We start from the raw sequence: 16,546 nt of genomic DNA, 5'->3' as shown, positions 1-16,546 counted from the left end.
GCTTTGCTTTACTCCTTCCAAAATTACTGTGGGAGGGCAAGGGGCCCCAAGAGGAGGAGAAAGAGAGGCATGCTGAAAGGGAGGCAGCAGGAGGAAAGCGAAGTGGGAGGATTGGATTTGGGAATGAAACACAGTGAGAGTAAAGGAGAGAGAGAGAGATCTAATTAAAAGGTACCTGAGCAGAAGATACACAAGCTCTGTGGTCGTGTCTACAAAGGCAGCCGGGTGCTTGCTTAGCTTTCTGAGGCTCGGGGCTGGGGAGGCGGGGGTTGTGGCTGTGCACCTGCCCGGTGGCTCTTCCCCTCCACCAGGCTTCTCTATTCAGACCCTTCTCCAAACCGCAGGCTTTTGACAGCAGCTCTCTACTGGGGACTTCCACATTTAAACTACCTCATATCCCTTCTCGGAGCTGCAGTCATATATTTAACTGCCTCCTCTGGATCTTGCCTTAGATGTCCAGTAGAAATATTAAGCCTAACATGAACAAAAGAGAATTCTTTTTTTTTTTTTTTTTTTGTGGTACGCGGGCCTCTCACTGGCGTGGCCTCTCCCGTTGCGGAGCACAGGCTCCAGACGCGCAGGCTCAGCGGCCATGGCTCACGGGCCCAGCCGCTCCGCGGCATGTGGGATCCTCCCAGACCAGGGCACGAACCCGTGTCCCCTGCATCGGCAGCCGGACTCCCAACCACCGCCACCAGGGAAGCCCCAAAACAGAATTCTTGATTTCAAACCCCACTTCTAATCCATCTCCAAGCCATCGCCCCATCCCCTGGTTGCCCTTGCCGGAAAGGTAGCCATTACCTTCGATTCCTTTTCTTCGTAAGACCTCACATTTGCTCCATAGCTATGCTTTGTCCTTAGTCTCTTTCTCCAGGAGGCTTGTTGAATGTGACCACTTCTCTGTGCACCACGGCTATGGCTCCTTCACAACCCACAGTCACCTCTCAGAGGTCCCCTCAATCATCCCCCAAACTTCACTCTCATCCTATTTTTTCTCTGTCTTTCACAGAGCAGCCAAGACGATCCTTTTAAAGTATACATCAGATGGTGCCAGTGGAACGTACCAATCCCCCTTTTCCCCAATCGCTCCCCATTCCAAACAGTACAAAATCCCAGCTCCTTACACGGGTTCGCTGACACCGTGGGTCTTGTCTCTGCTGCTCCAACTTCATCTCCCCTCACTTTCCTCACTTCTTTCTGGCCACTTCTGTCTTCTTTCTTTTCTTTGAGTGCCTGTGGCTCATTCCCATCTCGGGGACTTTGCAAATTCTGTTCTTGCTCTTTGGAGAGTTCATTCCCAGAATCTTTGCATTCAAGTGTGAAGTTGAATGCCTCAGATGATCTCGATCTAAGCTAAAGTGGTGGAGGGTGTACGGGGGAGCAGTGTGCTTATTTATGGGTGTGTCTGCGTGTCTGTCTGTCTTGTCTGTCTTCCGTATTAGAGTGTTCCATGAGCAGAGGAGCCCTTTTTGTTTGTTTTCAGTGGACTGTCTATAGCACATGAAAGAGTGTCTAACACATAGTAAGTGCTCAATGAATGTATGTGAACTGACTGATTACAAAGGGCTTGTTAATACATGCTAAAATAGCTAACAACAAAAAAAGTTCCACAGTATGTGGTCTTTCCAATTTTGTTTATCTAAACTAACTATACTTATCCATTATCTAATTGCATTCATCCATTATGTGTTCATATCACTTTGTGTATGGATAGATAATGCTAAAACATTGTGAAAACTTTGCTTTTCTTGTGTAAGGCAACTATTCCTTAATTGTTACACTGTGAGTTTGTTTGACCAGCTACTGTTTCGTAGCCACTGCAGAGAGTATATATAGGCTGAATTGAACAACATTTTTATGAATTCCCAATTGATAGAATCCAGATTAATGATGCTTTGCTGTACAATATGATAAAAAATATTTTTATTTTGCTGCAATGTATGACAGTAAAAAAACAACTGTGCATATCTAAAATATCTAAATGTACATAAAACGTCAAAGTAATTATCCTAAGAGAAAATAAAATTTTTATAGACTTACTTTTGAAAGTAAGTCTTTTGAAAATTTGTTTTCTTATAGATTTGCTTCCTTGTTCGTTCATTGACAATGCTGACAAGATGCACTTACAAGGGGGCCGCATACACTGAAGGAAATTGTTACATTTCATCAATTTTTATCCTCTGGCATTGGGAAAAGGCAGCATTTTCTCTGGGAAATGACAACAGCAGCAGCAGCAACATAACAATGGAAAGTAAGCCACATTTTAACCCTGAATAGCTGTTAAAATGGTACTCATGCTAAACAGCTCTTCAGAGTTTCAAATATTTTCCATAGAGTCTCCAGTCCTTTAGGCCAGTTCAGTGCTACTTACCTAGTGTCTCCTTCATGGAGTTGATGCTTTCAAAGGGAAAAGTCAAAGTGAAGGCAATTTTAGGGCACACAAACTTCCTGTAAGCCAGACTTCAGTTTCGATGGCTTGCTATTGTGTGATTTTTTGGTGGAAATCTGACTGCATTTTGAGTTAACTGCTTGAAGCTGTTCGGGGAGCAACAAACTTGGGTTAGCTGCCAGAGCAGTTGGGAACAGAACGATGAGGACATTCGTTCATCAGAAATTCACAGGACACCTTCTAGCACATAGCGCTAATGCGAATCATAGGACAGCTCGGAAAGTAATTATAAGGCAAGGCCTTGCCACGTGGAGCCTCTAGCTTCTAGAGAGAAATGGAAGCTGAAACAACCAGGTGCCAATTCCCAGGAAGAGGTACAGGTGGATGATAGCAAATAGGCAACAGAATGCCATTCTCTCCCATTTTAAAAACACTCTCATTTGGAAAGAGGAGAAACTTGAAAAATTTTTGGTGATTATTTTCTGGAACAAAGTTAGGACATAGACCCTGATTTTCTTTTCTGTTTTCTAAATTGGTTTATGTGCAAATCATTGGATTTCAATATCCATTTAACTATTATATTTACTCTTTTATAGAAAATAATAAGTGAAAACAATCTGGACCGCTTCCAAAAACATACCACTTGCATGGCACTAGAGGGATAACACTCGTGATTTTTTTCTGACAAAGCATTCTTGGCAAAGGATACAGTATTTCCAGCTTTCATTCTAATAAACAGGACAGCACATTGCTCTGTTCCCTTTTCCTTTGAAATGACAGGTTTTTCTCTTCACGAAGAAACATACCTGTTTTGAATGGACCACTGCTCTCCGGCCTCCTCAGGCTGCTCTCTCACAGCTCAGAGACCCTCACTCAGGGCCCAGCTGGCACCTGCCCTGTGCCCCACAGCTATGCTTGCTCCTGTGCCCTCCCCCTCGGTACACCACTCCCTCGCAGGGAGTGTCTGGAAGGAGAATGTCCAGGTGAAGTTTAAGTTCCTTCCAGTGGTATTTCTAACCAAAAGGGGTAACCTTATCAACTTAAGCAGATGTCCAGATGAAGGCATTTATATTGTATTCCAAGATGTTACTGGCAGAAATGGTTCATGTTTTGCACATTTCCCATAACTGTTTTTATGTCTGTCTCTTTCTCTTTATCCCTCTTTGTACTCTTCCTTCTCTTTCCTCCTCGCCTTCCCCCCCACCATGTGCCATCCCCACCATGTGCCATCCCCCCCATAAGACATTTTTTTTGAGCCTGGTGAAAACACATTTCAGATTTTATTTATTCATTTACTTTTTTCTTTTTATTTGGTTACGTCGGGTCTTAGTTGTGGCACACAGGATCTTCATTGCAGCATGTGGGATCTTTCATTGCGGTGTGCAGGCTTAGTTGCCCTGCGGCATGTGGGATCTTAGTTCCCCGACCAGGGATCGAACCCACGTCCCCAGCATTGGAAGGTGGATTCTTAACCACTGGACCACCAGGGAAGTCCCCAGATTTTTTTATTGAAATTACCCACCAGTGATTAGATCTGACATAATTTGAGAACCTCCCCAATGTTTCCATCCAAAGTTTAATGTTCTCTAGAATGTTCTTCATGTTCAGTGGCACAACAGAATTGATATTAGGCTCCATTCAGATACAAACACAGGCTTACCTGGAGTGATTGACAATTGTAGACCTGTACTATGAAATAATTTCTTTTCAGGGCACTATCTGTGTAATGGGTTGATTGACTCATTCAATAACTTTTTAATGTGCAGACACTATTCTAGGCGCTTGGAGTACATCACTCAACACAACAGATAAAGATCCCTGCCTTGTGGAGTTGACGTTCTGATGGAGAGAGGCAGGGCTTATACAATAAACGTAACATATGAACAAGCTAATTTATATGATAGAAAGTGATCAAGTATTTTGAAGAAAAATAAAGAAGTACAACAGGCCAAAGAAGATCAGGAGAATGTGGGGCGGAGGTGGGAGTAGTTTACAGGATTAAACGAAGAGGACTTGGTAAGTCTCACTGAGAAGCTGAGATCTGAACAAAGACTTGTAAGAGTGAGGAAATTGGCCAAGCAGCTCCCTGGGGGAAGAGCAGTCCAGAGAGTGTGGACGACTAAAGCTAGTGTATGCCTGGGGTGTCCAGGAGCAGAAAGGAGGCCTTGTAGCTGGAGCAGAGGTGTGACGTCATGAAGCCAGAAAGGCACCAGGTCCCCAGATTACATGGGGCCCTGCTGGCCTTTTTAAGGACCTTGACTTTTATATGGAGCAAAATGGTGAGCTCCTGCATGGTTCTGGAGAACGTGATCAGACTTAGCATTTTAGAAGGAAAACCCTGGCTGCCGTGGGTTTGAAATAGACTTTGAATGATAGTAGACCTGGGAGAGGAGGCAAAGATAGAAGTGAGGACACCTGTTGGGAGACTAGTGGGAGGTTGGATTTTTAGGATATCTTGGCGGCAGGGTCAACAGAATTTCCCAATGGATGGGAAGTGGGGCGTGTGAGAGGGTGGAACCAAATGTAACGCTAAGGTTTTTGTCACAAAGAAAACCTAATAGTCAAAGGGTTCAAGTCTAGGTTTAAGTGTAAACAGCCAAAGGGAGCACAAGGTTTTTAAAAATTTAAGTAGCGGAGGAAGGGGACAAGACGGATCCCGGTTTCAAGCTGCTGTCCCTTCCCCCTTCACAGCTGGATTCCAGCAGAGGAGTCTTCCCAGCCAGGGCCTGTGCACCCCCCTTTCCTGATGCCTAGAACTCTCTTCTCCAAGCTCTTTGCATAGTTGGCTCATTTGCAGGCTGTAGTCCCCAGAGAGCTCTTCTAGGCCACGCTCCCTACTGTAGCTGTACTTCCGCTCAACTCTGCTAGTTCTCTGTTTCGTTGCCTTTATTGCGCACGTTGCCTCTACAAAGGGGAGAGTATTTGCTCTCCACTGTCGGTCTTCCTCTCTGGAACGTGCAGTCTGTGAATGCACAGAGCTTATCACTTTTGCTTGGTGCTGTATCTCCGTTATCTAGAACAGTGTCTGCCACACAGCAGATAATCAGTATTGGGTGAAGACCAAGTCTTGATATTACAGGAAGTCAATAAATATGTATTAAATCCGTACAGGAAACACCAACAGTCACTGGGTAGGGTTTAAGGGAATATTTGCAAGTAGCATATTTGGGCAAAAAATGAAAACATGAAAATAAATAACATACAGACAACTAGGTAAAGGAACACCACAAGGCACTCTAATATATGATTTCTTGGCAAATGATAAGAAGGAAAATGAACGAGATTTATGGAGGGAGCAGAATTTAAAACTGTAGAATTATTGATCTTCAGAGGTAAAGGGACTAGCCCAGCAGCACACACAGGTAGAAGTCTTTGCAGCATCTCATTGAGCGTTCTCCAAGCATTTCCAAGAACACGAATCACGTTATCATCTGAAGCAGTATATTCTAATCTTTGGATATTCTAATTATTAGAAGGCTGTTTTTCGTAACATGCATAGAGAAATAAGGAGTATGGACTGGGCTGGGAATGATTATTTGGCAGGGGAAGGTGTGGGCAGAGACCCAGAGCTAAGTTGGGGCCAGTGAATAACAGTGAACAGGTCTCTACATGGGAGGACCGGGTAGAAAATAACTATCTCCTATTTCTTTCAGATTGCCACAGAGAGAAGGGTCTGACAAGAGTAGAATTAGCTTCATAGATGAGGGACCAGAGCAAGACCTGACATCATTTTTTTACCTACTTAGGACAATTAAAGCTCCCATTAAAAATTTAAAAATTCTACCTCTGCCAATAAAGCAGCCTGAGTTAAATATCCAGGCAAATCCGAAACTGCTGATGCCAACAAGATTTTTTTTTTAATAAGTAAAGCATCAAATTATAGTGAGAAATGTAATCACTTATACTTCTGGAGCTCATACGAATTCTAAGTAGGAGGCTGAACTTTGCTTGCCTGAGGAAGAAAGAGAAACACTTTTAGAACAGTAATAATTTTTTAAATATATAGTTCTGAAGTCATTTCCTTCGGAATGTGTAAAAGCCTGTGGATGGTGGGATTAATTTGGAACTAATTCAAGCAGTGTCTTTAGAGGTTGGGGTTTATTAAAGAGATTTGCCTCCAGATTTGAAGTCATGTGACTGTTGGACTCTCTCTGGCCGAGGGAGACTAACTCAGTCACAGAAAAGCTAACATCTATGAACCCACAGCAGCAATAGTCTTCCAGATGACTGTCCTCCTTTATATTCTTCCAAATGCTGTAACTTGTTTTAGAATGGACCATTACCAGGTTTTATTTTTCGCCCTGAAAATTTGAAGACCAGACGGCACTTGATCTAATCAAAACTACTCAGAAGTTTGACCAACCTTAGACAGTTGCAAATATCAACAGTAAACCATTCATGTACAATAATCAGAGTAATCCTTGGCTGATTTCAAGGATAGGATTCCCCTAGGGAGAGAAACACTGCTTTAGAAATCAAGGGGGAAATTAGAGGGTTTAATATTTCAACCAGAGTATTTTCAAACTAGCAGAGAAGAAAGTCGAGCTACTTTTTATGATTGAATGCATTCCAGGTAAATCGAAGTGAAATCAAATCCAGGATATTGTCCAAGGAGAATATCAAGTTATTTTAAAGGTAAAAGTCCATCCAGAATATCTACAATCAGGAAGAAAAAAGGAGAAGTTAGAATTTAACTGTCTACGTGAGAAGCTTGACATCTTAGTGATTAGAAGATCCAGGATGGGAATCCCTGTGATGCCCCAGGAATGAAACAATCTTTTGAATGTATATGTATAACTAATCCCCAGTGTTAGAGGCCAAGTTCACTACCTTCTGGGCTTTATTCTCTTATCTGCCAAATGAGTCAGGATGGGGGACAGTTTGGATTAGGGAATCTCTTAGGTACATTCCAGTTCTCAAATTGGAATCAATTAGATGTGTGTTAGTGCAATTCTTATGACTGTTTCTCGTACTTGTTTTATTACAAGAGGTCCTGTGAACTTCTACGTGTAGGTTCAGAGAAAAGTGAGATACATGGAGAAAATGGTTTCTGCTTTGAAAACTTGCCCAAGATTTACCCAAAGAACCTCTTGAGAATGTCATTGGATTTTCACATTGGTATTGTTTGCTTAACCTGGCTTTTCTAATGTGCAGATGTCCATAGATTTCTCAAGAAAGAGAAATAAAATGCCCTTGGGGGAAGTTAAAAGCAAATCTCACCATTTGCATGGCTGTGATTTGACACTGGCTTCTTTAGATCCCTGAATGTGGGACGCAACTTGGCTTTTCCTCCTTCTGCTTCCAGTATGTCCCTCTCTCTTCCTTCATGTGAATTCCTTCTCTCTTCCCTGTTTACAAGAGGATCATTCTTGTCCGTCCTGTGGCTCTACTAGCATCTCTCTGTCTCTCAAGCTTCTGTTGATCCATTAGTCAAGTTTCTCCTTCAGAAGAACTGCAGCCAATATTGATCTTTTTGTACTCCGGTTTCACATGATTTAGCTCTGAATATCATATTACCTATTGCTTTATTTTTTTCCCTCCTTATCGCCCCTCAACTGGTTATATACTTCTTGAAGATAGGATCCTTCTTTAATATATTGTATATCTACATAGAGCGGTGGTCCCCAACCTTTTTGGCACCAGGGACCCGTTTCATGGGAGACAATTTTTCCACGGACGGGAGCTGGGTTGGGGGTATGGTTTCGGGATGATTCAAGCACATTACATTTATTGTGCACTTTATTTCTATTATTATTACATTGTAATATATAATGAAATAATGATACAACTCGCCATAATGCAGAATCAGTGGGAGCCCTGAGCTTGTTTTCACTTGCCACTCACTGATAGGGTGTTTTGTTTTGTTTTGTTATAAATTTATTGATAGATTTATTTTTTGGCTGCATTGGGTCTTTGTTGCTGCACGTGGGCTTTCTCTAGTTGTGGCGAGCAGGGACTATTCTTCCTTGTGGTACGCGGGCTTCTCGTTGCAGTGGCTTCTCATGTTGCAGAGCACAGGCTCTAGGCACGCAGGCTTCAGTAGTTGTGGCACACAGGCTCAGTAGTTGTGGCTCATGGGCTCTAGAGCGCAGGCTCAGTAGTTGTGGTGCATGGGCTTAGTTGCTCCGCAGCACATGGGATCTTCCCGGACCAGGGCTCGAACCCATGTCCCCTGCATTGGCAGGTGGATTCTTAACCACTGCGCCACCAGGGAAGTCCCACTGATAGGGTTTTGATATGAGTCTGCAAGCGATTTATTATGGTCTCTGTGCAGTCAAACCTCTCTGCTAATGATAATCTGTATTTGCAGCCCCTCCCCAGCGCTAGCATCACCTCCTTAGCTCCACCTCAGATCATCAGGCATTAGATTCTCATAAGGAGAGCACAACCTAGATCCCTCGTATGCGCAGTTCACAGTAGGGTTCACGCTCCTATGAGAATCTAATGCCGCCGCTGATCTGACAGGAGGCGGAGGTCAGGTGGTAATGCGAGTGATGGGGGGCGGCTGTAAGGGCTAAGTACAGATGACGCTCGCTCGGTCACCCACTGCTCACCTCCTGCTGTGAGGCCTGGCTCGTGGTTCCTAGGTACCCCTGATGTAGAGTATAGCCTCGTATTTGGCTGTTTTCTGCAGGAGCCTTGATTTTCTTTTGGAACCTCATTCTCAGAGTTCTGAAAGCCAAAATGACATTCTGAAATGTTTTAACAGCTGTCAGCCACTGGTATAAATGTAATGATCAGTTCAAATGATAGTACGTTCTAATGCAGTTGTGTGTGTGCATGCACGTGCATGTATGTATCACTTTATAATAAAAGCACCAATTTTTGTCATGTACTTCTCTTGGGAGCACAGTGGTACTCCACACTTCCTGGGTGTAATGGAAGTGTGTATCTTATAGTTGACACCACTCTGGAAGGTCCTTGTGTAAGGAACAAAAAGGAAGCAGCAGCTTGGGGAAGGGATTGTAGGAGACATGGTCAAATATATTCCAGCACACAAGGGGCTCCTTTTCTTTCTTACACAGAAGATTTTATCTTTTTTTTTTTTCTAATGATCAACTAGGACTGGGGTGTGGATTGAGGTGTATTTTTTAAAGTGGAATTTCTTATACTTTATTATGTTTTATTAAAATGTTTACATATTTTCTGTCCCATTATTGGTTATATACTAGTAGTTGGGCTTGGCTAGCCTATGATGCAATAACAAATAAGTCTTGAAATCATGAGGGTTTAACAAAACAAATGTTTATTTTTCTCTCATGTCACAATTGAAGGATTGGATGCTTTCCTCAATGGCTCTTCATATAGGGACTTGGGGAGCCAGTGATGATCTTCCAGTATATTCCAGAAAAAAGTCTGCCTGCTCCGCTCCAATATAAAAGGAGTATATAAAAAGTTTTTTGATGAATTAAACAACTAACAGCGTGAATTCTCTTTTATTCATGCAGATTAACTATACTTCCTGTCCCCCAAACCCCACCCACCCACATACACACACGAGTGTTTTCATTCATCGTATCTGTTCATTGTTAAATAATAATTGCAAAAGAGAGTGAGCTTGGAACAACAGGACTTCTGGAACATAGCACATGCGTGTGTAATCCTAAAATGAAATTTGCATTCTGAGAAACTTAAGACTTGCAATAACTGGCCTTTTCTTCATTCCAACCCTCGTAGTGCCCAACACGCGTCAGTGACGCAATCAATATTTGTGGAGCAAATGAACTCAAAACTTTCCTTGGCTTTGCCTTTACCTTAGAGCTAATTTGTTTTTTTACGTTACCTGTCTAAAAATCTTCCCTATCATTTCCTGTCCCTGCCCATATTTGCAGTGAATGCTTTGAAACAGAGATTTGGACTTCATCTGTTGTAGCTTGACATTAAAAATTGGAGTTAAGGAATGTTTTCCAAATTCAAGAATTTACCCTTTTTGGGAACTGACATGATGTGACTTTCCTAATGTAAGTAGAAACTTAATGAAAGCATCAAATATGTAAACTGCATCAAATATGTAAACTGCAAAGATTTAAAGAAGAGAAATAGATTAAAGTGACTGAAATAGTTACTGAATTAAAATCCATTCAGTGGCATTTTTCAAATGTCACCTGAATCACTCTGTATAGAGTCATTTCGGCTGCTTTCAGTATCACAGCCTTAAGGATGATGCAGTATAGGGACAATAAAGATACGGTGTAAATTGTGAACAAAGGAAAAAAGAATTTTATTTGCTTATGATTTAAATAGACTCTTTCTGAGCAACTTTTCACTCGAATGACCCTTATCAAGTGGTTGTTTTTTTAGATTAGAGAGGGGAACTTGCAAAACTGTGTAAATCAGGCAATCTACATTCACATTTTGATGATCAGCAAATCACTTATTCATTTGCTAGAGTAAAGCGGATTCATGAAATCAATAAGCTGGTTATTCATTTATGCGATACTTTTTTTTCCCCCCTTTTGAAGAGTCCATAGAGCAAACACTTAACATTTCACTGAGCTAAAAAAATGAGAGCATATTTCTAGCAAACGTCTTCAGCTTCCTTTACCTTGTGTTTCTGTCTTGTTGAGAAATGCTCAAGGCGAGTCGTCACCATTGGTGTGAGATCTAGTGGATGGTTATATTAATGTTAGTGATGGGGACTTTCTGCAAACATTTGTGAAAACAGGCATGCTGTAAACCGGTTAGGGATGAGTTTAATTTTTACATTTGTGAATTAAGGACTGAAGTTTCTTATGTATTTTAAGAAAATATAAATGTTACCTTGTTGCTTTGGAGGTCACAAAATGGAATTGGGTTCATATAACCAATTTCTATATAAAAATTAAGAGTTTCCGTGATGAATTTCAGATCAAGGTATTAATTTGCATACATATCCATCCTAACTGCAGATTATCAGGGGCTCCAAATGTTTCCTTCTGAAATGCACTACCTTCTTGGCCTTGCCTCTTGCTGTTTTGTGTTTTGGAGGCTGAGGAACATGCACATGATCTGCTGCTTTAAAATTAACTGTGGAAATATGCTCTGGAGGGATTCTTTGGTCATGTACATTTCACCATACCTGAAATACGTTTGCTCTTGGGTAATGAATGAATTGCAACTATGTTGCAGTATGATGCTGTGCAGTTGATTATTTTGGATTTAATGAAGAAGAGTCACTGTCAGATGGTTCCTGAAAGTGAAAACTCCACTTTGCTCCACGTGTGAACTTTTTCATAATGTAAAGCTATAAAATCGAGAGTTTTGCTATGGAACAGATACTAAGCATGATGCTGATTCTGAGCTGTCAGCACACACCTGAGCTTGTTGAAGAAATGAAAACAACAAATTTCAAGTCTGCCCTGGTTTACCTAAAAAGGGAAAAGCTTGAGTCTCTGTCATGCTCAGCCAAAGTCAAAATTCAGACTAACATTATTTAGCCCCTTTGTAGCTGTTCTCTAGGTATAGTCATACTATCTATAGATTTGTGAGAAGAACAAAATGTTGCTTTTAAGACTTGAAAAGGTTATTGAGAAAATGAAGGGAGCTGGATATTTTAAATATCTTCTTATTTTCTATTTTTTTAAAAGACCTTGTAATTTCTCTGTTATAATGAATGTTACAAGAAGTCTTGTGTGTGGGAAAGCTTAAAATACATACGCAAAATAAGTAGAAAAGAGGGAATAACTGTCTTCAACGTGTCTAATGTTCTGAAGGCTGCATGGTGTACAGACACCTGCAGTCTTAACCACCTGTAAATTTCTCTGATTCTCCTTAACACTGTGCAGTTGTTCAGACTGCCTATGGTTTTAATGGCTTCTGTTATTGTTCTTCTGGGGAGAAATCTTTTTTTCTAAATATCAGATTAAGTAGTCACTACCTGATTTGAATAAATGGAGCCAGAAACATCCTGACAGTGTACCAAACAAGACCTGTGTGTATAATGTGAGTTCTTTCTTTTCAATTTTAGAATCAACCTTGTCCTATGTTAGGCAGCTGGAGGCAAGAGTAAGACAGCTGGAGGAGGAAAATCGCATGCTGCCCCAGGTGGGTGACTTCCAGAAGCTCATAGCTAGTCAGTGTCATTTGAGTTGTAGCATTTTATGTGGAATTTAAAGTCTCAGTTACATGATAGAAATCATTTTGTCAACAGCCATTCACCAATGTAGAGCGTGATTACTTTCCGTAATCAACCACTTACCCATCATATTGTCCAGATTCTTAAGTGTGATACTAAAGGGCACAGATGTCTAAAACATGAATGTAAAATCATTTTGAAAGGAAGAAGAAAGAGAAAATGAAGAGAAGTAGAAAGTGCTTTGATGGTACTGCTCACATCCGTCATGCATGTTGTTGGTGAATATAGGGAACGGACTCCTATTTAAATGGAAAATGTGCTCATTTATGAGCTAGGGAAAGCTGCAGGTAGTTTGAGGAGTTCATATTTTAATTAGATGAGTACTTTCTAAAATTCTTTGTGATGTAATTGAACTCTTTCAGTGCAACAAAGCAATCACAGTAATTGACAGTTTTTACTTTGGGGCTTAATTTTTTTTCCCCCGATGAATGTAAAATGGCACTTTTTCTGGGATTTAACGCCTTGCCATACATTTTACTGTAAAAACTTTTTCCACGGGCTGATACCTTGGTGAGAATGATGTTGGTTGAGGTCGTGGTTCTTGGGAAATGTTTTGTTGAAGAGTTGAACAAATCTACTCATTCTAGCTTGGTTTCCTTGACAGCCGGGTAAACAGTAATGTCTTTTAATATGTCATAAAAAGGAGTCTTCTCAGCATTTAGTCGCTAGTGTTCTTTCTACATTCTGGTGACTATTTCTATTTCATAAGTGACTAAGAGAAAATTAAACCTCAAACAGCTAGTAAACAGTTTAAGTGTCAAGACAAAGACTGTTTATAATTCAGGAGAAGACATATAAACATTATTACAAAGACTTCATTAATGCAAAGGCTTTGGAAAGATATTTTAGGTCTTTTTAATCTTGTTTCGCTTTTAAACTAGTTTTGCCCACTGAGGATGATTTGAGCTGTCAGGTACTGCATGTGGGAATGCCTCTCTCTTTCTTCCACTGGCCAGCCATCCAGATAGAAATCACGAGATTAAATGAAATTAGTCTATTTCTCACCCTTCTCAAACTTTACATATGTCAATGCTCATGACGACAGAAAGGATTGTTTGCATTATGAAATAAAATACTACTGGTAGAGTATTTTCCTGTGCTCTTCTACACTTTTCACTTTTTAAATTTCTTTGCCATTTTCCCTTTTATATTGGATTCAGAGTATGACTGTGCTAATACCCTTAACGGACAACATCTAACGTCTCTGTTCCAAGAAACCTAAAAGATGTAATTATTTTATATACGGTTATACCATCTCTCGGGCAACTGGGAATGTAAGTGACAAGAAGGAGGGAAAAAAGAGATAATGTTTCTTGGTTTTTCTCTGAGTGAGAATTGAAACTCATACCGAGTATTGAATGAGTGCATGTGTGCTGTCTTACTGAAAAAGAGGCACAAAAATAATTACAAGAATTGATTTTTAAAAATCTGTGAAAGTGAGTGTTGAAGGGAAATCAGAAGAGTCCTCAACTATACTTGATATGTGTGTGCATATTTAAATGCTTGCGTAGTTAAGAGTAGAAGAGATTAAACCGCTTTACAAATTAAACTGTTTTCTCCAAATTCATATAATTTTAAATGCATTGCTATTTTTTATCTAAGAAGATTGCTGTTGTTGTTTTTGTTTTTCCCCACAAGAAATGGCTAAGAAAGACCATGTTTTATTGAACCTAAGATGTTATTGATGTGAGAAGCACCATTATCATGTGTGCTATTCAGAAAGAAAAAAATGTTGTCAATTATACCGTGTCCAATTCTTGCTGATTTCAGTGATGATAAAATGGAAAAACAATGTTTTAGAATTAAACAGCTCTTTACGTGTCCAAAGTACTTTAATGCAAAGAAAATCTGTTGTTTGAAATATGCTGTTGGACTTATGCAACGAATATCTATCTCAGTTCATAAACATTATTTCTGTTAAATTTCTGTATTTGAGAGCATTGCCTTCGTTTATAGCTAAGATAGATATGATAGAACCACAATTTGCAACTACTTGTATAAACACAACTGAAACGAACAGGGACAGTAGGTGAGATCCGAGGATGGAAAACAGTAAATGGATCTTAGAGGAGTGGGAATCATGTCAGGTGAATCCTCGTGGAACTCTGAGACTTGGGTCGACTAGCACAAAGACATATGTAATTTATTCTTAGATGTTTATTGGTACTAAAATAATTGTGAGATTTCCCTGCAGAAAGGATTTATGACTGCATGATGTGAGCTGATTTGCAAGGTCAGTTCAATGTGACAAGTTGACATCCTTGCATAAATTAGTATCGGTATCTGAACACTTGATTTCCAATTATAAGAGCTTGTTCACTGTGCCTTGATTAGAAGGTATTATTTTTTACTCCCAAGTTTATAAAAATATGTCCACTTCTTTGGATAAACAGTAATAAGAATATAGTTGGCAATTGGAATTCCAAGTATATCAGATATCTTTTGTGATATCTGTAGCAAGGTCCTTTGCTGTTAGTTTAGTATTTAGACTAATTACATAAAACCTTTTCCTGGATGAAGAAATTTCCTTAATGCTTACTTTCATTCCTTATATAAAACTGTGTATAATGAACAGAAAGTCACAACTTTGCTCTAGAAATACATATTTAAAGATAAACACGATGAGTGTCATAAATGCTTGTGGATATCCTTCTGGTTAGGTGCAAAGGCTTCCATTTCTTGATGTGTAAATGACAAGGTTCCTCCCAGCTCTTGTATTTCATAGGCCTAAGTGTAATTAAAGCTTGGGTCCAGTCTTATACCCATGCGAAGTTACCAGGTCCCAGAAAGAAGGGTTTTTTTTTAGAAAATAGATAGGAAAGTGCAGTGAAGATTGAGTTTGGTTCTATCTGGTGGGGAAGAGGAGCTCACAGAAGGCATGGATGAAATGTCAGTATGGATGCCATGGCCGATCAGCACCTAGTAAGCACAGAGCTCTCGGCTCTGCCGCAGCCTTTGTAACATCCTCCAAGGATCACTGAGCTACGCTGTACGTCCAGTTAGGAAACGCAATATTTCAAGGTGTCTTGAAGTCAGAACAGTCTCCTTAATTTCAGAAAATGCAGTATTATTTGCTAGGTATTATTTGAAAAGAAAATGCCTTTTTACTTTTGTTTTTATTTTGCGAGGAAGACAACATGAGGTCTACCCTCTTAACCGATTTTTAAGCGTTTAATACAGTATTGTTATCTACAGGCATGATGTTGTACTTCCGATCTCCAGAACTTACTCATCTCGCGTAACGGAAAGTTTATACGTGCTGATGAGTGACTCCCCATCTCTCCCTGCCCCTCTCCTAGCCCCTGGCGACCACCACTCTGCTCTTGGCTTCTGTGAGTTTGACTGTGTCAGACACCTCATATATATAAGTGGAATCATGGGGTATTTGTCCTTCTGTGGCTGGCTTATTTCTCTTGCCATAATATTGCCGTTTGATCCAGCAATCCCACTTCCAGATAGTCACCCAGAAGAACTGCAGTCAGGATCTCAAAGAGACATTGAAACTCCTGTGTCTATTGCAGCACTATTAACCATAGCCAAGATGTGGAAGCAACTTTAAAGGTACATCAACAGATGTATAGATAATGAAAATGTGGCATAAACATATAATGGATCATTATTCAGCCTTTTGAAAAAGAAGGAAATCCTGCCATATGAGGCAACAAGGATTAACCTTGAAGATGCTTTTTTGAAAGTTGGTATAAGTGATCACTGAAGATAACCTGGACCTGGGATATTATCTTCCTTGAACACATAAACTAACATGAACATTTTTTACAGATTATGTTTAAAAATATTTCACACGATTGCGTCTACCCTCTCATAATATATACCTGTAATGCTAAAACTGCTCAGACTGGTCTGTCAGCTCCACTGTGTACATATTTAATACAATATGAACCCTAAATGAAGATTGTGTGTTACTTAAATAAATGTAGCTGCTAGCTATGAAATTTTGTTAACTTTCAAATCCAATGAGGTAAAGTCACCCACAATGTCATAAGTAAGCATTTATAAATTACAGACCTGAGATGGTGTAAAGT

General features: G+C 40.2%; 1 protein-coding gene across 3 annotated transcripts in view; it reads left to right on the top strand.

Moving 5' to 3' along the window:
* CCDC85A (coiled-coil domain containing 85A) overlaps positions 1–16,546 on the top strand; it is a 204,531-nt gene that overhangs the window by 142,766 nt on the left and 45,219 nt on the right. For 2 of the 3 annotated variants that reach the window (XM_022597156.3, XM_022597161.3), the window contains exon 3: positions 12,336–12,412. The exons of the other annotated variant lie outside the window; for it this stretch is intronic. In XM_022597156.3, the coding sequence (XP_022452864.1) occupies positions 12,336–12,412 (77 nt within the window). The remainder of the gene's footprint in view (positions 1–12,335; positions 12,413–16,546) is intronic. 3 annotated transcript variants of the gene reach the window in all.

The sequence above is a fragment of the Delphinapterus leucas genome, chromosome 13, assembly GCF_059928025.1.
Source record: "Delphinapterus leucas isolate spDelLeu-1000000601 "Yukka" chromosome 13, BTC_Dleu_Yukka2, whole genome shotgun sequence".
Lineage (NCBI taxonomy): Eukaryota > Metazoa > Chordata > Mammalia > Artiodactyla > Monodontidae > Delphinapterus > Delphinapterus leucas.
The sequence above is the reverse complement of the archived record's forward strand: the minus strand, read 5'-3'. Positions and strand labels throughout refer to the sequence as shown.